General features: G+C 44.2%; 1 protein-coding gene across 3 annotated transcripts in view; it reads left to right on the top strand.

Annotated features, from left to right (window-relative positions):
• WNT3A (Wnt family member 3A) overlaps window positions 1–22,802 on the top strand; it is a 204,450-nt gene extending 181,648 nt beyond the window's left edge. For all 3 annotated transcript variants that reach the window (XM_073561026.1, XM_073561027.1, XM_073561028.1), the window contains 2 exons: window positions 19,628–19,893; window positions 20,123–22,802. In XM_073561026.1, the coding sequence (XP_073417127.1) occupies window positions 19,628–19,893; window positions 20,123–20,602 (746 nt within the window). In that variant the 3' untranslated portion in view covers window positions 20,603–22,802. The remainder of the gene's footprint in view (window positions 1–19,627; window positions 19,894–20,122) is intronic.
• The last annotated feature ends 621 nt before the right edge of the window (window positions 22,803–23,423 follow it).

Raw genomic sequence — 23,423 nt, 5'->3', positions numbered from 1 at the left:
TTATATCTACATTTTGGAATAAAAATTTATTATCCTGGAAGCTAGATCAAAAGATAGGCTAGCAACTCATTTGGTTGGTTTGTTGTGGGAAGAGAAGGTAGGCTGCTATCTCGGTTAGAAAGTTTCTTGTGAGTACAGAAGGTAGACTGGTAACTCGGTCTAGCAGAGGAATCGTGGTCTCGTGATGCAGCCATGATTACGTACATGGTCAGACATTGTGAAGCTCCTCAAACACTGTATCTCATCGGCAGTAAAACCATTACAGACAGTCAGACAGCCACGGTTCCCATGCTGTGAAATGAGAGCATGAGCCAGCAGCTATGATCGGAGGTAAAAAGTTTACCTCAGGTCACTGGCGTCGGCTGATGGGACTACTGCTCCCATCAGCCTGCGCCTGCTGCCGCTAATACCAAAAACGGTGTGGCTTCCCCTGTATTTTCGATAACTAGCCAGGCAAAACTGACAGCTGAGGGCTGAAATCCTCAGCTGTCAGCGTTAGCAAGGCTGGTTTTCAAGAATAGAGGGGTCCTATGCTGTTTTATATTAATTATGTAAATAAATTATTTTAAAAAACTGTGTGGGGACCCCTCCATTTTTGACAACCAGCCAAGCAAAAGCAGACAACTGGGGGCTGGTATTCTCAATTCTGACACTTTGCCCAGCTCTTTCGATTTGCCCTTTGGCGGTGGCAAGTTGGGTTCATATTTGTGGGGTTGATATCACCTCTGTATTGTCTGGGGACTTCAAGCCCCCTATAAGACACCTATCCATTATTAATCCTGTAGTCATATTGTAAATAAACACACAGCAAGTATAAAGTATTTTATTTGAAATAAAACAAAACACTTTTACTTTTTTATTTAAAAATAACAAACACAGTTATACTCACCTGACACCCATTCCATTGAAGCCCTCGTCTCCTGTAATAAAACAATAATATCCATCATCTTTCCGATGGTCTGTCCTACGCCGTAATCCATGTATGGGGATAAACAGTTTTAATCCTGGACGGTGACAAGATGCGACCTTCCAGGCTGAGAGCTGGTCTCTGAGCCTGCATTCCAAGATGGGCCCCTGAATTGCATTGACCTCGGTTTGATCACCGCTAGCACAGTGAGAAAAAGTCTCACGGTGCTAAGGTGAATTCACTGCAGTTCACCAGGAGAAATCTTTCTTCCTCTCAGTGAACTCTGAGATCAGCGTTTCACTTTGAGACTTTTTCTCACTGTGCTAGCAGTGATCTCACCAGAGGTCACCGCAGTTCAGGGGCCTAGCTGGGAACGAAGTCTCAGTGACCGGTGGTAACCTTGATGAATTCAACGCTGGTCACTGATGCTGCACTGGCAGCATCTCATTCATCTGTGGCTCTCAGCTTGGATGGTTGCATCTTGTCAACATCCAGGTTGAAAGCTGTTTGTCCCCAGACATGGATTATGGCATGGGACAGAATGACGGACAGGTGAGGGATATGTTTGTTTTTTGTTTTATTACAGGAGACGGGTGCTTCAATTGAATGGGTGTTAGGTGAATATAACTGTGTTTGTTATTTTTAAATAAAAAGTAAAAGTGTATTTAGTCTTATTTCTAATAAAGGACTTTATTCTGGCTATTTCTTTATTTACCATACAACTTTTGGATTAGTAATGGATAGGTGTGTTATAGGCGCATCTCCATTACTAAGCCATGGGCTTGATGTCACCGGACAATATGAAGGTCACAGGGCAAGTGAGAAGAGTCAGGCAAAGTGCCAATAATGATGCATGTAATAGATGCGCCTTTTCTGGACAGCTGCGAGCTACTATTTTGAGGGTGGGAGGGCCAATATCCATGGCACCTTATCAGCCTGAGGATCAAAAATTGGGGGGAACCCCATGCCATTTTTTAAAATTATTTATATAAATAATTTAAAAAATCGGTGTGGAGACTCCTCTATTCTTGATAACCAGCTTCGCTGATGCTGACAGCTGAGGATTGCAGCCCTCAGCTCTCAGTTTTGCCTGTCTTGTATGTCAAGGACTTATTTGTCTATCCCACTCTCAGTTCCTGTTCGGAACTTGCAGTACTCTGGCGCTCCTCTTACCCTCAGGTCAGTCAGGGAACTAAACCTAGGATAAGTAGTTACCAGAAAGTCTGCCTTGCTGTGTACTGGCTATTGGGCACTCTGCAGTGAGGGCGGTATGTATATCCCCAGTCTTAGGCCCGAAATAAACACATAGACCTCTGTTCCATCACTGCCAGGGCCTCCCAAATCCCCCAGAACACTTTGCTGCCACCAGCTCCTCGTTTGACATTAAAACCAATATTGGGTCAGGAGCCCACCCACATGATAGCGTAGTTTAGCACGGGCGACATGGCGGTTCATTCATAGAGCAAGGAAAATGAAACTAGTAAATTTTATAGATTTACTCCAGAAAATATAGGCAGTGTTTACAAAAATACAGAAGATATTACAAAAGGAGACAAAATACAATATATCCTGTACAACAGTTACAAATAAAGACTATTAAAATAAGAACTTACTACACCTCAGTCACTGGTATCACGAAACAATCACTAACCTCAGGGAGACCAGTCAAAGAAAACACTGCGGCAGCCGGCAAAGGCGCTCAATCAGAGTGAAATCCTAGGTGCATTGCTCCCTGGGAAATATGAATATGCAAATAAAGTCCGTGGAGCCTCATTTAAGAGTCTCAAACATTGGACTAGCCAGATCTTCCTCCAGGGAAGGACCCAGCCAAGGAGTGGCTCCTTTCGGAAACCACCATTACCACCATATTAAATGGCCCTTTAAGTCAATATCCAGCTCTTTACGAGTTTACAGATATGACAAGGGAAATACCAAGGCCAGGTATCCATCCACAGACAGCTATTTCGGGGTGTTGCCCCTCATCAGTGTGGAGTAGGATTCTGGCTAGGTGGGAGCAATGCCTAGTAGACCAACATCACGAAACAATCACTGACCTTAGGGAGACCAGTCAAAGAAAACACTGTGGAAGCCGGCAAAGGCCCTCAATCAGAGTGAAATCCTAGGTGCAAGCTGTTGTGTTATGGATATATGAGGTAGGCCGGTAACTCGGTAAGCTGTTGTGTTATGGATATATGAGGTAGGCCGGTAACTCGGTAAGCTATTGTATTATGGATATATGAGGCAGGCTGGTAACTCGGTAAGCTGTTGTGTTATGGATATATGAGGTAGGCTGGTAACTCGGTAAGCTATTGTATTATGGATATATGAGGCAGGCAGGTAACTCGGTAAGCTGTTGTGTTATGGATATATGAGGTAGGCCGGTAACTCGGTAAGCTGTTGTGTTATGGATATATGAGGTAGGCTGGTAACTCGGTAAGCTATTGTATTATGGATATATGAGGCAGGCCGGTAACTCGGTAAGCTGTTGTGTTATGGATATATGAGGTAGGCCGGTAACTCGGTAAGCTGTTGTGTTATGGATGTATGAGGCAGGCTGGTAACTCGGTAAGCTGTTGTGTTATGGATGTATGAGGTAGGCCGGTAACTCGGTAAGCTGTTGTGTTATGGATATATGAGGTAGGCCGGTAACTCGGTAAGCTGTTGTATTATGGATATATGAGGTAGGCCGGTAACCCGGTAAGCTGTTGTGTTATGGATATATGAGGTAGGCCGGTAACTCGGTAAGCTGTTGTGTTATGGATATATGAGGTAGGCCGGTAACTCGGTAAGCTGTTGTGTTACGGATATATGAGGTAGGCCGGTAACTCGGTAAGCTGTTGTGTTATGGATATATGAGGTAGGCCAGTAACTCGGTAAGCTGTTGTATTATGGATATATGAGGTAGGCCGGTAACTCGGTAAGCTATTGTATTATGGATATATGAGGCAGGCCGGTAACTCGGTAAGCTGTTGTGTTATGGATATATGAGGTAGGCCGGTAACTCGGTAAGCTGTTGTATTATGGATATATGAGGTAGGCCGGTAACTCGGTAAGCTATTGTATTATGGATATATGAGGCAGGCCGGTAACTCGGTAAGCTGTTGTGTTATGGATATATGAGGTAGGCTGGTAACTCGGTAAGCTGTTGTGTTATGGATATATGAGGTAGGCTGGTAACTCGGTAAGCTATTGTGTTATGGATATATGAGGTAGGCCGGTAACTCGGTAAGCTATTGTGTTATGGATATATGAGGTAGGCTGGTAACTCGGTAAGCTGTTGTGTTATGGATATATGAGGTAGGCCGGTAACTCGGTAAGCTGTTGTGTTATGGATATATGAGGTAGGCCGGTAACTCGGTAAGCTGTTGTGTTATGGATATATGAGGTAGGCCGGTAACTCGGTAAGCTGTTGTGTTATGGATATATGAGGTAGGCCGGTAACTCGGTAAGCTGTTGTGTTATGGATATATGAGGTAAGCCGATAACTCGGTAAGCTATTGTATTATGGATATATGAGGCAGGCTGGTAACTCGGTAAGCTGTTGTGTTATGGATATATGAGGTAGGCCGGTAACTCGGTAAGCTGTTGTGTTATGGATATATGAGGTAGGCTGGTAACTCGGTAAGCTATTGTATTATGGATATATGAGGCAGGCCGGTAACTCGGTAAGCTGTTGTGTTATGGATATATGAGGCAGGCCGGTAACTCGGTAAGCTGTTGTGTTATGGATATATGAGGTAGGCCGGTAACTCGGTAAGCTGTTGTGTTATGGATATATGAGGTAGGCCGGTAACTCGGTAAGCTGTTGTATTATGGATATATGAGGTAGGCCGGTAACTCGGTAAGCTGTTGTATTATGGATATATGAGGTAGGCCGGTAACTTGGTAAGCTGTTGTGTTATGGATATATGAGGTAGGCCGGTAACTCGGTAAGCTGTTGTGTTATGGATATATGAGGTAGGCCGGTAACTCGGTAAGCTGTTGTATTATGGATATATGAGGTAGGCCGGTAACTCGGTAAGCTGTTGTATTATGGATATATGAGGTAGGCCGGTAACTCGGTAAGCTGTTGTGTTACGGATATATGAGGTAGGCCGGTAACTCGGTAAGCTGTTGTGTTAGGGATATATGAGGTAGGCCGGTAACTCGGTAAGCTGTTGTGTTACGGATATATGAGGTAGGCCGGTAACTCGGTAAGCTGTTGTGTTACGGATATATGAGGTAGGCCGGTAACTCGGTAAGCTGTTGTGTTATGGATATATGAGGTAGGCCGGTAACTCGGTAAGCTGTTGTGTTATGGATATATGAGGTAGGCCGGTAACTCGGTAAGCTGTTGTGTTATGGATATATGAGGTAGGCCGGTAACTCGGTAAGCTGTTGTGTTATGGATATATGAGGTAGGCCGGTAACTCGGTAAGCTATTGTATTATGGATATATGAGGCAGGCCGGTAACTCGGTAAGCTGTTGTGTTATGGATATATGAGGTTGGCCGGTAACTCGGTAAGCTGTTGTGTTATGGATATATGAGGTAGGCCGGTAACTCGGTAAGCTGTTGTGTTATGGATATATGAGGTAGGCCGGTAACTCGGTAAGCTATTGTATTATGGATATATGAGGTAGGCCGGTAACTCGGTAAGCTGTTGTGTTATGGATATATGAGGTTGGCCGGTAACTCGGTAAGCTGTTGTGTTATGGATATATGAGGTAGGCCGGTAACTCGGTAAGCTGTTGTGTTATGGATATATGAGGTAGGCCGGTAACTCGGTAAGCTATTGTATTATGGATATATGAGGCAGGCCGGTAACTCGGTAAGCTGTTGTGTTATGGATATATGAGGCAGGCTGGTAACTCGGTAAGCTGTTGTGTTATGGATATATGAGGTTGGCCGGTAACTCGGTAAGCTGTTGTGTTATGGATATATGAGGTAGGCCGGTAACTCGGTAAGCTGTTGTGTTATGGATATATGAGGTAGGCCGGTAACTCGGTAAGCTGTTGTGTTATGGATATATGAGGTAGGCCGGTAACTCGGTAAGCTGTTGTGTTATGGATATATGAGGTAAGCCGATAACTAGATAAGCTGTTGTGTTATGGATATATGAGGCAGGCTGGTAACTCAATAAGCTGTTGTGTTATGGATATATGAGGTAGGCCGGTAACTCGGTAAGCTGTTGTGTTATGGATATATGAGGTAAGCCGATAACTCGATAAGCTGTTGTGTTATGGATATATGAGGTAGGCCGGTAACTCGGTAAGCTGTTGTGTTATGGATATATGAGGTAAGCCGATAACTCGATAAGCTGTTGTGTTATGGATATATGAGGCAGGCTGGTAACTCGATAAGCTGTTGTGTTATGGATATATGAGGTAGGCCGGTAACTCGGTAAGCTGTTGTGTTATGGATATATGAGGTAGGCCGGTAACTCGGTAAGCTGTTGTGTTATGGATATATGAGGTAGGCTGGTAACTCGGTAAGCTGTTGTGTTATGGATATATGAGGCAGGCCGGTAACTCGGTAAGCTGTTGTGTTATGGATATATGAGGTAGGCTGGTAACTCGGTAAGCTATTGTATTATGGATATATGAGGTAGGCCGGTAACTCGGTAAGCTGTTGTGTTATGGATATATGAGGTAGGCCGGTAACTCGGTAAGCTGTTGTGTTATGGATGTATGAGGCAGGCTGGTAACTCGGTAAGCTGTTGTGTTATGGATATATGAGGTAGTCTGGTAACTCGGTAAGCTGTTGTGTTATGGATATATGAGGTAGGCTGGTAACTCGGTAAGCTGTTGTGTTATGAATATATGAGGTAGGCTGGTAACTCGGTAAGCTGTTGTGTTATGGATGTATGAGGCAGGCTGGTAACTCGGTAAGCTGTTGTGTTATGGATATATGAGGTAGGCCGGTAACTCGGTAAGCTGTTGTGTTATGGATGTATGAGGCAGGCTGGTAACTCGGTAAGCTGTTGTGTTATGGATATATGAGGTAGTCTGGTAACTCGGTAAGCTGTTGTGTTATGGATATATGAGGTAGGCTGGTAACTCGGTAAGCTGTTGTGTTATGGATATATGAGGTAGGCCGGTAACTCGGTAAGCTGTTGTGTTACGAATATATGAGGTACGCCGGTAACTCGGTAAGCTGTTGTGTTACGGATATATGAGGTAGGCCGGTAACTCGGTAAGCTGTTGTGTTATGGATATATGAGGCAGGCCGGTAACTCAGTAAGCTGTTGTATTATGGATATATGAGGCAGGCTGGTAACTCGGTAAGCTGTTGTGTTACGGATATATGAGGTAGGCCGGTAACTCAGTAAGCTGTTGTGTTATGGATATATGAGGTAGGCCGGTAACTCGGTAAGCTGTTGTGTTATGGATATATGAGGTAGGCTGGTAACTCGGTAAGCTGTTGTGTTATGGATATATGAGGTAGGCCGGTAACTCGGTAAGCTGTTGTGTTATGGATATATGAGGTAGGCTGGTAACTCGGTAAGCTGTTGTGTTATGGATATATGAGGTAGGCCGGTAACTCGGTAAGCTATTGTATTATGGATATATGAGGCAGGCTGGTAACTCGGTAAGCTGTTGTGTTATGGATATATGAGGTAGGCCGGTAACTCGGTAAGCTGTTGTGTTATGGATATATGAGGTAGGCCGGTAACTTGGTAAGCTGTTGTGTTATGGATATATGAGGTAGGCTGGTAACTCGGTAAGCTGTTGTGTTATGGATATATGAGGTAGGCTGGTAACTCGGTAAGCTATTGTATTATGGATATATGAGGCAGGCTGGTAACTCGGTAAGCTGTTGTGTTATGGATATATGAGGTAGGCTGGTAACTCGGTAAGCTGTTGTGTTATGGATATATGAGGCAGGCTGGTAACTCGGTAAGCTATTGTATTATGGATATATGAGGTAGGCCGGTAACTCGGTAAGCTGTTGTATTATGGATATATGAGGTAGGCCGGTAACTCGGTAAGCTGTTGTGTTATGGATATATGAGGCAGGCTGGTAACTCGGTAAGCTGTTGTGTTATGGATATATGAGGTAGGCTGGTAACTCGGTAAGCTGTTGTGTTATGGATATATGAGGCAGGCTGGTAACTCGGTAAGCTGTTGTGTTATGGATATATGAGGTAGGCCGGTAACTCGGTAAGCTGTTGTGTTATGGATATATGAGGCAGGCTGGTAACTCGGTAAGCTGTTGTGTTATGGATATATGAGGTAGGCCGGTAACTCGGTAAGCTGTTGTGTTATGGATATATGAGGCAGGCCGGTAACTCGGTAAGCTGTTGTGTTATGGATATATGAGGTAGGCTGGTAACTCGGTAAGCTGTTGTGTTATGGATATATGAGGCAGGCTGGTAACTCGGTAAGCTGTTGTGTTATGGATATATGAGGTAGGCCGGTAACTCGGTAAGCTGTTCTGTTATGGATATATGAGGTAGGCCTGTAACTCGGTAAGCTGTTGTATTATGGATATATGAGGCAGGCCGGTAACTCGGTAAGCTGTTGTGTTATGGATATATGAGGCAGGCTGGTAACTCGGTAAGCTGTTGTGTTATGGATATATGAGGTAGGCTGGTAACTCGGTAAGCTGTTGTGTTATGGATATATGAGGTAGGCTGGTAACTCGGTAAGCTGTTGTGTTATGGATATATGAGGTAGGCCGGTAACTCGGTAAGCTGTTGTGTTATGGATATATGAGGCAGGCTGGTAACTCGGTAAGTTGTTGTGTTATGGATATATGAGGTAGGCCGGTAACTCGGTAAGCTGTTGTGTTATGGATATATGAGGTAGGCCGGTAACTCGGTAAGCTGTTGTGTTATGGATATATGAGGTAGGCCGGTAACTCGGTAAGCTGTTCTGTTATGGATATATGAGGTAGGCCGGTAACTCGGTAAGCTGTTGTGTTATGGATATATGAGGTAGGCTGGTAACTCGGTAAGCTGTTGTGTTATGGATATATGAGGTAGGCTGGTAACTCGGTAAGCTGTTGTGTTATGGGTATATGAGGCAGGCTGGTAACTCGGTAAGCTGTTGTGTTATGGATATATGAGGTAGGCCGGTAACTCGGTAAGCTGTTGTGTTACGGATATATGAGGTAGGCCGGTAACTCGGTAAGCTGTTGTGTTATGGATATATGAGGTAGGCCGGTAACTCGGTAAGCTGTTGTGTTATGGATATATGAGGTAGGCCGGTAACTCGGTAAGCTATTGTATTATGGATATATGAGGTAGGCCGGTAACTCGGTAAGCTGTTGTGTTATGGATATATGAGGTAGGCCGGTAACTCGGTAAGCTGTTGTGTTATGGATATATGAGGTAGGCTGGTAACTCGGTAAGCTGTTGTGTTATGGATATATGAGGTAGGCCGGTAACTCGGTAAGCTGTTGTGTTATGGATATATGAGGTAGGCCGGTAACTCGGTAAGCTGTTGTGTTATGGATATATGAGGTAGGCTGGTAACTCGGTAAGCTGTTGTGTTATGGATATATGAGGCAGGCTGGTAACTCGGTAAGCTATTGTATTATGGATATATGAGGTAGGCCGGTAACTCGGTAAGCTGTTGTGTTATGGATATATGAGGTAGGCCGGTAACTCGGTAAGCTGTTGTGTTATGGATATATGAGGTAGGCCGGTAACTCGGTAAGCTGTTGTGTTATGGATATATGAGGTAGGCCGGTAACTCGGTAAGCTGTTGTGTTATGGATATATGAGGTAGGCCGGTAACTCGGTAAGCTGTTGTGTTATGGATATATGAGGTAGGCCGGTAACTCGGTAAGCTGTTGTGTTATGGATATATGAGGCAGGCCGGTAACTCGGTAAGCTGTTGTGTTATGGATATATGAGGTAGGCCGGTAACTCGGTAAGCTGTTGTGTTATGGATATATGAGGTAGGCCGGTAACTCGGTAAGCTGTTGTGTTATGGATATATGAGGTAGGCCGGTAACTCGGTAAGCTGTTGTGTTATGGATATATGAGGTAGGCCGGTAACCCGGTAAGCTGTTGTGTTATGGATATATGAGGTAGGCCGGTAACTCGGTAAGCTGTTGTGTTATGGATATATGAGGTAGGCCGGTAACTCGGTAAGCTGTTGTGTTATGGATATATGAGGCAGGCCGGTAACTCGGTAAGCTGTTGTGTTATGGATATATGAGGTAGGCTGGTAACTCGGTAAGCTGTTGTGTTATGGATATATGAGGTAGGCCAGTAACTCGGTAAGCTGTTGTGTTATGGATATATGAGGTAGGCCAGTAACTCGGTAAGCTGTTGTGTTATGGATATATGAGGCAGGCCGGTAACTCGGTAAGCTGTTGTGTTATGGATATATGAGGTAGGCCAGTAACTCGGTAAGCTGTTGTGTTATGGATATATGAGGTAGGCCAGTAACTCGGTAAGCTGTTGTGTTATGGATATATGAGGTAGGCCAGTAACTCGGTAAGCTGTTGTGTTATGGATATATGAGGTAGGCCAGTAACTCGGTAAGCTGTTGTGTTATGGATATATGAGGCAGGCTGGTAACTCGGTAAGCTGTTGTGTTATGGATATATGAGGTAGGCCGGTAACTCGGTAAGCTGTTGTGTTATGGATATATGAGGCAGGCCGGTAACTCGGTAAGCTGTTGTGTTATGGATATATGAGGCAGGCCGGTAACCCGGTAAGCTGTTGTGTTATGGATATATGAGGCAGGCCGGTAACCCGGTAAGCTGTTGTGTTATGGATATATGAGGTAGACTGGTAACTCGGTAAGCTGTTGTGTTATGAATATATGAGGTAGGCCGGTAACTTTGTTAGCTTTTTTGTTGTGGGTACAAAAAGTACACTGGTACTTGGTCTAGCAGAGGCCATCAATCAGCCATCAACTTTTCCTTCCGGAGTTCACTGCCTGAAAGTGCCAAGTTGTAATAATCTGCAGGAGTCAGAAAGCCGACCCTAGACTCGAGGTTATGAGCTATGACCTGAGGAAGAGGAATGGTGACCATTCAGGATGTGTTTGGGGTGCTCCTCTTTTCATGAATCCATGTTTCTCTTTTCTGTGGGAGGCGATGGCACCAGCATTTTTTGGAAAAGTCTCTGTAGAAGAAGTTGACGGGAGACCCAGGTCCACTCCCTGCTGGGATATGCTGCAAACACAATATCTCCAAGACCATGAGATTAAGCCGAAGATAAAAAAGTAGGAACGCTCGCCCACAATTCACACGCCCTTTAGATTGTTTTATGAAACCATTTCAATAGGGATTTCCCTTTTGGCCGACAACGAGGCCCTTCCAATGCATAGTTCTAGGTTGCTATGACTTAGTTGGTCCTTGCTAATCACTGCTGAGGGTGAATTTCATATAAAATATCTGGAGCCTTTGTGCTTTTAACATGGCGTGACAGTGCCAGCACAAAGGGGGATTCATTCTCCCAGCAGGTAATAAGGACGATTTGCCATACCGGTCGGGCAGGGTTAAGGGGAATTGTCACATGTGACCAGACCTCTCAGACACAATCTCCCATTCAGCCCTCAGGTGGACCTGGGGCAGCCCTATTGTCCCCACATTTTTCTTCCAATTTTCACTTGTCACAAGTAGATATCCTATTGATCAGGGGATGGGATTGGAGACCTTTTCACCCCTTGTCTTCCACTGCTGTGAATCATCAGTTCTGACTCTTTTTCTTGGATTTTTAGAATCCAGATATAATTAGTCTGATATAATGATCTGTATATGCGGCGCACACTGAGCCCAGCTACTACCGGCGCCACAGAAAGAGACAGCTTCTACCAGGTTCCAATATTTTCTTCTCTCGGGAAGCAAAACTGCAAGATGCCTACAATGATTGAAATCACTGTCCACAAGTAGAAATTGTTCACAGTCGTAAATGCCAGGATCATATCGATGAGCAGCAATGGAAGATCTCACCTCTGTACCTGATGAAACCATAAAGCCAAGAACCCATCCTGGAGTCATCACAGATCCATCTACACGGCTGTCAAACATGCATAGTTCATGCCTGTGACTCTGAGACGGGGCGACACTTCTTCATGAGACGTCCAGGGCAGTTGTGTCACAATACAACTTTTCCACTTCCAGATCAGGAGTCCGTACTTTTACATGAGGTCCCCATGCTACTTATTGACATGTTATTCCCGGTGTCAGGTACATTGCTCCTCACACCTGGTGGTTACGGAGGGGCTGAGACAAGGACAGTCAGGTCCGGGTCTTTCTGTCCGGTCACGTCGCAGCCTGCTCTCTGCTCATGTGAATACCTGGCAGCGGCCAGAACTTGGCTTGATAACTTCATTATGGAGAAGGTTCACTGGTGACAGAAACTTTCTGGATTGAGTTCAGGGTAACGGTATTTTTAGCATTTGTTCTATGTTCTATTGTTAAAAAACAAACAGAGTCCTGACAGCGAGCCGAGAGGCGGACAATCCCATCAGTGTAATCATAACGACTGAGGTATCGTGTGCCAACTCTGAGAAGATCGACACCGGCCAACGTGACCGTCACTGAGGGATCTATTCACAAAGAGACAGTACACAACCATTCACATATGTGCTCACACTGACAACAACAGACACGTGTGCACTCACACCAATACTTACATGTACTGACACTCTCATAGACACACGTATACTCACACCGACACTCTCATAGACACACGTATACTCACACCGACACTCTCATAGACACACGTATACTCACACCAACACTCTCATAGACACACGTATACTCACACCGACACTCTCATAGACACACGTATACTCACACCGACACTCTCATAGACACACGTATACTCACACCGACACTCTCATAGACACACGTATACTCACACCGACACTCTCATAGACACACGTATACTCACACCGACTCTCATAGACACACGTATACTCACACCGACACTCTCATAGACACACGTATACTCTACTGACACTCTCATAGACACACGTATACTCACACCGACACTCTCATAGACACACGTATACTCACACCGACACTCTCATAGACACACGTATACTCACACTGACACTCTCATAGACACACGTATACTCACACCGACACTCTCATAGACACACGTATACTCACACCGACACTCTCATAGACACACGTATACTCACACCGACACTCTCATAGACACACGTATACTCACACCGACACTCTCATAGACACACGTATACTCACACTGACACTCTCATAGACACACGTATACTCACACCGACACTCTCATAGACACACGTATACTCACACCGACACTCTCATAGACACACGTATACTCACACTGACACTGTCATAGACACACGTATACTCACACCGACACTCTCATAGACACACGTATACTCACACCGACACTCTCATAGACACACGTATACTCACACTGACACTCTCATAGACACACGTATACTCACACCGACACTCTCATAGACACACGTATACTCACACCGACACTCTCATAGACACACGTATACTCACATCCCACACTCTCATAGACACACGTATACTCACACCAACACTCTCATAGACACACGCATACTCACACCAACACTCTCATAGACATGTATACTCACACTGACACTGTCATAGACACACGTATACTCACACCGACACTCTCATAGACACACGTATACTCACACTGACACTCTCATAGACACACGTATACTCACACCAACACTCTCATAGACACACGTATACTCACACCAACACTCTCATAGACACACGTATACTCACACCAACACTCTCATAGACACACGTATACTCACACTGACACTGTCATAGACACACGTATACTCACACCGACACTCTCATAGACACACGTATACTCACACCAACACTCTCATAGACACACGCATACTCACACCAACACTCTCATAGACATGTATACTCACACCGACACTCTCATAGACACACGTATACTCACACCAACACTCTCATAGACACACGTATACTCACACCAACACTCTCATAGACACACGTATACTCACACCAACACTCTCATAGACACACGTATACTCACACCAACACTCTCATAGACACACGTATACTCACACCGACACTCTCATAGACACACGTATACTCACACTGACACTGTCATAGACACACGTATACTCACACCGACACTCTCATAGACACACGTATACTCACACGGACACTCTCATAGACACACGTATACTCACACTGACACTGTCATAGACACACGTATACTCACACCGACACTCTCATAGACACACGTATACTCACACCGACACTCTCATAGACACACGTATACTCACACTGACACTGTCATAGACACACGTATACTCACACCGACACTCTCATAGACACACGTATACTCACACGGACACTCTCATAGACACACGTATACTCACACTGACACTCTCATAAACACACGTATACTCACACTGACAAGAGACACGTCTGCACTCACACCAATACTTACATGTATACTGACACTCTCATAGACGCACGTATACTCACACCGACACTCTCGTAGACACACGTATACTCACACCGACACTCTCATAGACACACGTATACTCACACAGACAGACACTCTCATAGACACACGTATACTCACACCGACACTCTCATAGACACACGTATACTCACACCGACACTCTCATAGACACACGTATACTCACACCGACACTCTCATAGACACACGTATACTCACACCGACAGACACTCTCATAGACACACGTATACTCACACCGACACTCTCATAGACACACGTATACTCACACCGACACTCTCATAGACACACGTATACTCACACCGACACACTCATAGACACACGTATACTCACACTGACACTCATAGACACACGTATACTCACACTGACACTCTCATAGACACACGTATACTCACACTGACACTCTCATAGACACACGTATACTCACACTGACACTCTCATAGACACACGTATACTCACACTGACACTCTCATAGACACACGTATACTCACACCGACACTCTCATAGACACACGTATACTCACACCGACACTCTCATAGACACACGTATACTCACACTGACTCTCATAGACACACGTATACTCACACCGACACTCTCATAGACACACGTATACTCACACCAACACTCTCATAGACACACGTATACTCACACTGACTCTCATAGACACACGTATACTCACACCGACACTCTCATAGACACACGTATACTCACACCAACACTCTCATAGACACACGTATACTCACACTGACACTCTCATAGACACACGTATACTCACACCGACACTCTCATAGACACACGTATACTCACACCGACACTCTCATAGACACACGTATACTCACATCCCACACTCTCATAGACACACGTATACTCACACCAACACTCTCATAGACATGTATACTCACACTGACACTGTCATAGACACACGTATACTCACACCGACACTCTCATAGACACACGTATACTCACACGGACACTCTCATAGACACACGTATACTCACACTGACACTCCCATAAACACACGTATACTCACACTGACAAGAGACACGTCTGCACTCACACCAATACTTACATGTATACTGACACTCTCATAGACACACGATACTCACACCGACACTCTCATAGACACACGTATACTCACACTGACACTCATAGACATACGTATACTCACACCGACACTCTCATAGACACACGTATACTCACACCGACACTCTCATAGACACACGTATACTCACACCGACACTCTCATAGACACACGTATACTCACACTGACACTCATAGACACACGTATACTCACACTGACACTCATAGACACACGTATACTCACACTGACACTCATAGACACACGTATACTCACACTGACACTCTCATAGACACACGTATACTCACATCCCACACTCTCATAGACACACGTATACTCACACCAACACTCTCATAGACATGTATACTCACACTGACACTGTCATAGACACACGTATACTCACACCGACACTCTCATAGACACACGTATACTCACACGGACACTCTCATAAACACACGTATACTCACACTGACAAGAGACACGTCTGCACTCACACCAATACTTACATGTATACTGACACTCTCATAGACACACGTATACTCACACCGACACTCTCATAGACACACGTATACTCACACTCACACTCTCATAGACACACGTATACTCACACAGACAGACACTCTCATAGACACACGTATACTCACACAGACACTCTCATAGACACACGTATACTCACACTGACACTCTCATAGACACACAAATACTCACACTGACACTCTCATAGACACACGTATACTCACACTGACACTGTCATAGACACACGCATACTCACACTGACACTCTCATAGACACACATATACTCACACTGACTCTCATAGACACACGTATACTCACACTGACACTCTCATAGACACACAAATACTCACACTGACACTCTCATAGACACACGTATACTCACACTGACACTGTCATAGACACACGCATACTCACACTGACACTCTCATAGACACACATATACTCACACTGACACTCTCATAGACACACGTATACTCACACTGACACTGTCATAGACACACGCATACTCACACTGACACTCTCATAGACACACGAATACTCACACTGACACTCTCATAGACACACGTATACTCACACTGACACTCTCATAGACACACGTATACTCACACTGACACTCTCATAGACACACGTATACTCACACTGACACTGTCATAGACACACGCATACTCACACTGACACTCTCATAGACACACGAATACTCACACTGACACTCTCATAGACACACGTATACTCACACTGACACTGTCATAGACACACGTATACTCACACTGACACTGTCATAGACACACGTATACTCACACTGACTCTCATAGACACACGTATACTCACACTGACACTCTCATAGACACACGTATACTCACACTGACTCTCATAGACACACGTCTACTCACACTGACACTCTCATAGACACACGTATACTCACACTGACACTCTCATAGACACACGTATACTCACACTGACACTCTCATAGACACACGAATACTCACACTGACACTCTCATAGACACACGTATACTCACACTGACACTGTCATAGACACACGTATACTCACACTGACTCTCATAGACACACGTATACTCACACTGACACTCTCATAGACACACGTATACTCACACTGACTCTCATAGACACACGTCTACTCACACTGACACTCTCATAGACACACGTATACTCACACTGACACTCTCATAGACACACGTATACTCACACTGACACTCTCATAGACACACGAATACTCACACTGACACTCTCATAGACACACGTATACTCACACTGACACTCTCATAGACACACGTATACTCACACTGACTCTCATAGACACACGTATACTCACACTGACACTCTCATAGACACACGTATACTCACACTGACTCTCATAGACACACGTATACTCACACTGACACTCTCATAGACACACGTATACTCACACTGACTCTCATAGACACACGTATACTCACTGACACTCTCATAGACACACGTATACTCACACTGACACTCTCATAGACACACGTATACTCACACTGACACTCTCATAGACACACGTATACTCACACTGACTCTCATAGACACACGTATACTCACACTGACACTCTCATAGACACACGTATACTCACACTGACTCTCATAGACACACGTATACTCACACTGACACTCTCATAGACACACGTATACTCACACTGACTCTCATAGACACACGTATACTCACACTGACTCTCATAGACACACGTATACTCACACTGACACTCTCATAGACACACGTATACTCACACTGACTCTCATAGACACACGTATACTCACACTGACACTCTCATAGACACACGTATACTCACACTGACACTCTCATAGACACACGTATACTCACACTGACTCTCATAGACACACGTCTACTCACACTGACACTCTCATAGACACACGTATACTCACACTGACACTCTCATAGACACACGTATACTCACACTGACACTCTCATAGACACACGTATACTCACACTGACACTCTCATAGACAGGTGGATACTCGTGCATTTTCACTGGATGATAATCCGTCGGATTGTAACTTTGAGGTCCTCGCTCACGATGATCCTGGCCTGTGATGGGGTTGAGTGACTGAGCGATGTGTCCAATAATGCTCATTCCTTGTGCATGAAAGCGAGCAATAAGAGTCCCGTTCAGCCTGTGGTGTAAATGGAGATTGTTCAACACTTAGGCTAGTTTCACATTTGCGTCTTTGTGCGCAGTGCATTGTGCGCAAGTAGAAACGCTCATGCGTTATTGCATGCGTTTGCGTTTTTTATGCGCATGCGTTATAAATGGAGAAAAAAAGTCCAGTCAGACATTAGGTTTTATACTCACATTTCAATGTTTCTTTGTGTAGGGTTGGTTTAAACCAGTGTCTAGACATGTTTACTCTTAAAACGCATGCGTACGCAAATGCAGGCAAACGCATGTTCATGCGCACGCCTGCGTTCCCATCGACTGTAATGCGTTGTTTTGATGCATTCCGTGATCAAGCGTACACAGGCATTTTTTTGACGCTTTTGGGCGGACCCAAAAATGCAGCATGTTGCGTCCGGCGCGTCTAGACGCACACCTGGAAAAAACGCATGCGCACGAAAGCGCAGACGAACACATGCAAACGCAAGACTATGTGTGCGCCATGTTAAACATAGGTACGCATGATGCATGCGCATGGATGCGCACGAAACACTTATGTGAAACCAGCCTTAGACTTGCAAATAGGAGGCGTGGACATTCAAGGCCCAGAGGGGTTAGTGTGTGAACAGGCCCCAATGTTATAATGTAACCATCGATATTCAGCCATTCCCTTCACTGTTCTCGTCCGGTGTAAACACTTCTCTGGCATTGTTCGTCGTGATTTACGATCGCATCATTCAGCGGTTACATGATTATCTGCTGGTGTCCACACGATCACCTGTGTAATCTTAGTCACCAATCATTGTGCAGACCTGCTCAGCTTTGAAGCTTTCCAGCTATTACCTCCGTTTTCAAGACGTCTGTCAAAATACTAAGTCTTATTGGGTTTCTCTAGTTTCACAAGTGACATGCTCAAAGTCTTAAGGCCATCATACCCATTAGGTAAAAATTGCCTAAACCCTCCAGTGTCAGCTGGATTAGTCTACCATGTAAAGTGTATGTTGGGTTCCCCACTGTCCCCTGACATAGTCTATTGGAAACATAAGGATGGGGTGGGTGGAACCCAATCACCTATCTTATTTTTTGGCAAAGAGGCAATTCTGGCAGCCGATCTCTCATAGCGAGCACAGGAGCGCTGAGCCAGTTGGAGGAGTCGGGAGACATAGCTGAACTTTGAGCTGACAGTTATCTAATAGCCAGCTTAGATTCACTACATCTAGGATGCCTCCAATCCATTCAGTGTCTATAGTTGGGCAGTACTAGATCTCCTAGAGCTACCGATTTCGATCAGCATGCATCTTCAGGCGCACTGGTTCTGATCTTTGCAGCCGCCTGATGTCCTGAGTATTTGGTGCCATATGTCATTTTGGTCTGGAATTAATATAAGAATATAATATAGCTAATATAAGAATTGTGACTACTGACGAGAAGCTCAGCGCTCTCCGTCCCCCGTCGTGTACAAGCACACTGAGATTTACTGTCTTCATGAACAGATTCAAATTCTTGTCTAACTTTCCTTCCTTTATTTCCAGCGACACGAGAGTCTGCCTTTGTTCACGCCATTGCCTCCGCTGGAGTGGCGTTTGCTGTAACCAGAGCCTGTGCAGAGGGATCTGCGACAATCTGTGGATGCGACAACCATCACAAGGGTCCCCCGGGTGAAGGATGGAAATGGGGTGGCTGCAGTGAAGACATGGACTTTGGGAGCATGGTGTCTCGAGAATTTGTAGACGCTCGTGAGAACAGACTAGACGCTCGTTCAGCAATGAACAGACACAACAATGAAGCAGGAAGAACAGTAAGTAACTTTGACTTATCTTTGTACAAAGTTCCTGTTCTAAGGAAAGTCCAATATTTTCAATAGCAGTCCCACAATAAGGAAAAGTTTACCCCACTGACAAATTGGTGTCTCCTGAAAAAGAGAGGGGACAATTTATCTGTCCCAGTCTTAACTAATTGCTCTTTGGTATATTACTGATCGTGGGATTGTTGACTAAAGCCCTTCTTGTTTCCTTCTTCGTCTACAGTCTATCACAGATCACAGACATCTTAAATGCAAGTGTCACGGGCTGTCAGGAAGCTGCGAGGTAAAGACATGTTGGTGGTCACAACCAGATTTCAGAATGATTGGAGACTATCTCAAGGACAAGTATGACAGTGCGTCAGAGATGGTCGTGGAGAAGCATCGTGAATCCCGTGGTTGGGTTGAGACGCTTCGACCAAAATATACTTTCTTCAAGCCTCCAACTGAGCGTGATCTCATTTACTATGAGAGCTCTCCTAACTTTTGTGAGCCCAACCCTGAGACGGGCTCTTTTGGAACACGAGACAGGATATGCAATGTCACCTCTCACGGGATTGATGGGTGCGATCTCTTATGCTGCGGACGAGGACACAACACGAGGACTGAGAAAAGAAAAGAAAAATGTCATTGCATCTTTCATTGGTGTTGCTACGTCAGCTGTCAGGAGTGTGTAAGGGTTTACGATGTCCACACATGCAAATAAGCAAGGATTCATGGATAAGACTCTTCTGAACCATCAACTAGAGACTGTTGTCCAGGCTTGGCTCACTGAGTCCTTTCAATATGACAAAGACCTTTAACTGACTAGTGTCCTACAGATTCTTGGCTGTCCCAAGATGCGCAGGGAAAGTAGCCTTTCACTTAAGTGGAAATACCTTGAAACCTACTGTTGATACAGAGTGCCGAACAAAGGAAACGTTCTAGCATGTTACCACGAAGCGGAACGTAGATGTAAAATTGCGTCACTATCTACTTTCAGATGATAGTTTCCGACTGTTAGAGAAGGTTCTGACGGATAAGAGTCTCCGATGTTAACATTCCAGATCCAGTTCTACTGTAGCACAAAAACACTGCCTGTCTTCTACAATGCCGAATTCATGGAGACAAACATACTCCAAGCTTTAGAAGTATATAAAGCATAGTTAAATGATGCAGCCACGCCTAAGCAGCCATACTTGTATCCGGAGTATAACGTGACGGTGGGTTTCCCATGGGCAGGAATTTTTGTTGAGTTGAGATATGTAAGTTGCAGGCAATTAGTTACATTCCTCCTACATAAGAGGGAATACCCACATCATTGAGTAAAGCCATCAATAGACGTAATCAGGAAATCCCACGAGTCAACATTTTCATGATTGAGGGCATTCATGCAGAAATTTTTTCATTGCAAATTACTTTCCATCCTTGCAAGATTCATAATCTTGCACTGAAGTTCCCATATGGTTGTATGGTTGCAGAGAAGCCTTGAACAGAGTGTGCAAGAAAATGTTAAATCACGTCTGAAAGTGCTCCGACTAGAGTTGTCTGAGTGCTCGTAGAATATGTTATCTGAGCAATAGTTGGGATATGGCGATTGTTACAGAGGGATTTACAGCTCAGTGAAACCCTCACTTACAAGCTCAGCTACTTCTCTTTGTATTCTCCTGCCATCAGAGCTGATGAGAAGTGCTCTGACTGTTGTGTTCTCTCCCGACTGCGACCTGTGTGTGTGATCGTTGGCCTCTCGGGCAGTGCAAGATGGGGCTTCTTATACTGTTGTTTCTGCTCCGTACCTTCCGCTGAATACTTGCAATGGACAAACCATTGAAATAATAATTATTTACAACTTTCTTGCTATAGATTTTGACCAATGTTTAATTGTAGCAAGCCAAAAAAGTCCGCTCCCTTCACCATACTGACGAGGAACAGTTTGAGGCTAGAACTAGAGGGCAGGAAGGATCTGGAGGGGAACATTTGGTCGGACTGCAGAAAGCACAGAAAGCACTAATCAAAATGTTTTTTCTTCCCTTAAATGCTGCTATCCACATTTTAATAACTACACAAATATAATTGTTTTCTTTCTATGAAAGAAATTGCTTAGATTATAGTTTCATGTTGTTTTTTTAAGATAAAAATATGTGAAGTTTTGTACTAATTCATCTTCTGGTAATCTTTGTTTCCGTTTATAGAAAGGTCTTAAATTTATTGGAAAACAGGGAGAGCATTAGTAGGAGAGTGCAATAGGCAGCGGGCGCTTGGCTCTTCCAGGGCCACCGAGTTCGTAGTCACAGAGCAGGGGCGAGTGTCTAGATATGAAATCTGGACCTGATGAAAACATTCATAGACACCACATCTTGGAGAGAACTAGATCACCTGGGTTCTTCAAAGAAAAGAAGTTGTTCTTGATAACGGATGAAAAATGGTCTTGGTCCATGGATGAAAATCCAACTCTTTACTCTTGTGATGGCCATGTTGACCACAATTGGTCTTCAGACCAAGTCCTTCACGTGTCTCATCTTATACTTAATTGTTTTGTTCCAACCAAGACTTTGAAGCCAACCTTTCACTGAAGACCTGTCGCCCTGCTTCTTCCAGGATGCGATTCACAAGTGTAAAATGATGATCCAAAGCTATGTACAATTTAGACCATTACTTTTTTGTATTTCTTAAGTTGGATGATTTTTTATGACTATTTATTTTATGAATAAATGTATATATTAGTGAGAGTATATATTTTCAGAGATAACTTGTTGGGACAGTGTTGTTACCGCTTTGCTACTGTTGTTGTGACCTCAAAGTCTTATTCTGGTTCCTACAGACAGCACATTAGTCATGGCGTTATGTTTAATACCATTGTGTTACCTGTAAATTGTTAGACGTGTTAACTCTATATTGATAATTAAATATGGATTAATTTTAAACAATTCTCTAGAAAATTTAGCAATGTTTTTACTTTACAGAAAACAAAACAAAACACCATTTTGCCCCTCAGATTAAATAAAGTGTGAACTTCAGCCTCTTCCCTGAAGGCATATCTGAGCCAATCATACATGGAACCATCCAGCAGGTGTCCAAGTCTACCATGAGGAGACTATCTAAGAGAGAAACAGCAATACACTAAATGGCCACATTGCTAGAGACCTTCACCCTGTAATGTTTTGGGAATATTGGGCCCTCTGGACGGGATGTCAATTACAATTGCCAAAGGTTAGACATAGTAAAAAAAAAATGGGATAAAAAGGTGAATAAAGCCACTTTTTCATCTGAATATCCATTTGGACTTCTATCTTTCAAGCAGCGCGGAGTTAATCCACCTTTTTATCCCATTTTTTTTTACTCCAGCTGGTCACGAGGAGACCGGTGGATCTGCAGCGGCTAATATTTCTATGAGCCTGTGTTTGGGCTCTATCTGGTCAGTAAAATCTGAATAGAGGTATCTCCAGATAAGACTCTATTGTGCTTTTACTTTCCTTCCAGCTTTTTATTGAAAGCTTAGACATACTACTATATTGTGTACAGCCAGGTCAACCTGATTCCCAAAGATG

This window comes from Dendrobates tinctorius, unplaced genomic scaffold (assembly GCF_039654945.1).
Source record: "Dendrobates tinctorius isolate UK_male_01 unplaced genomic scaffold, ASM3965494v1 ptg000311l, whole genome shotgun sequence".
NCBI classification, from domain to species: domain Eukaryota; kingdom Metazoa; phylum Chordata; class Amphibia; order Anura; family Dendrobatidae; genus Dendrobates; species Dendrobates tinctorius.
This window is presented reverse-complemented; position numbering and strand designations above follow the sequence as displayed.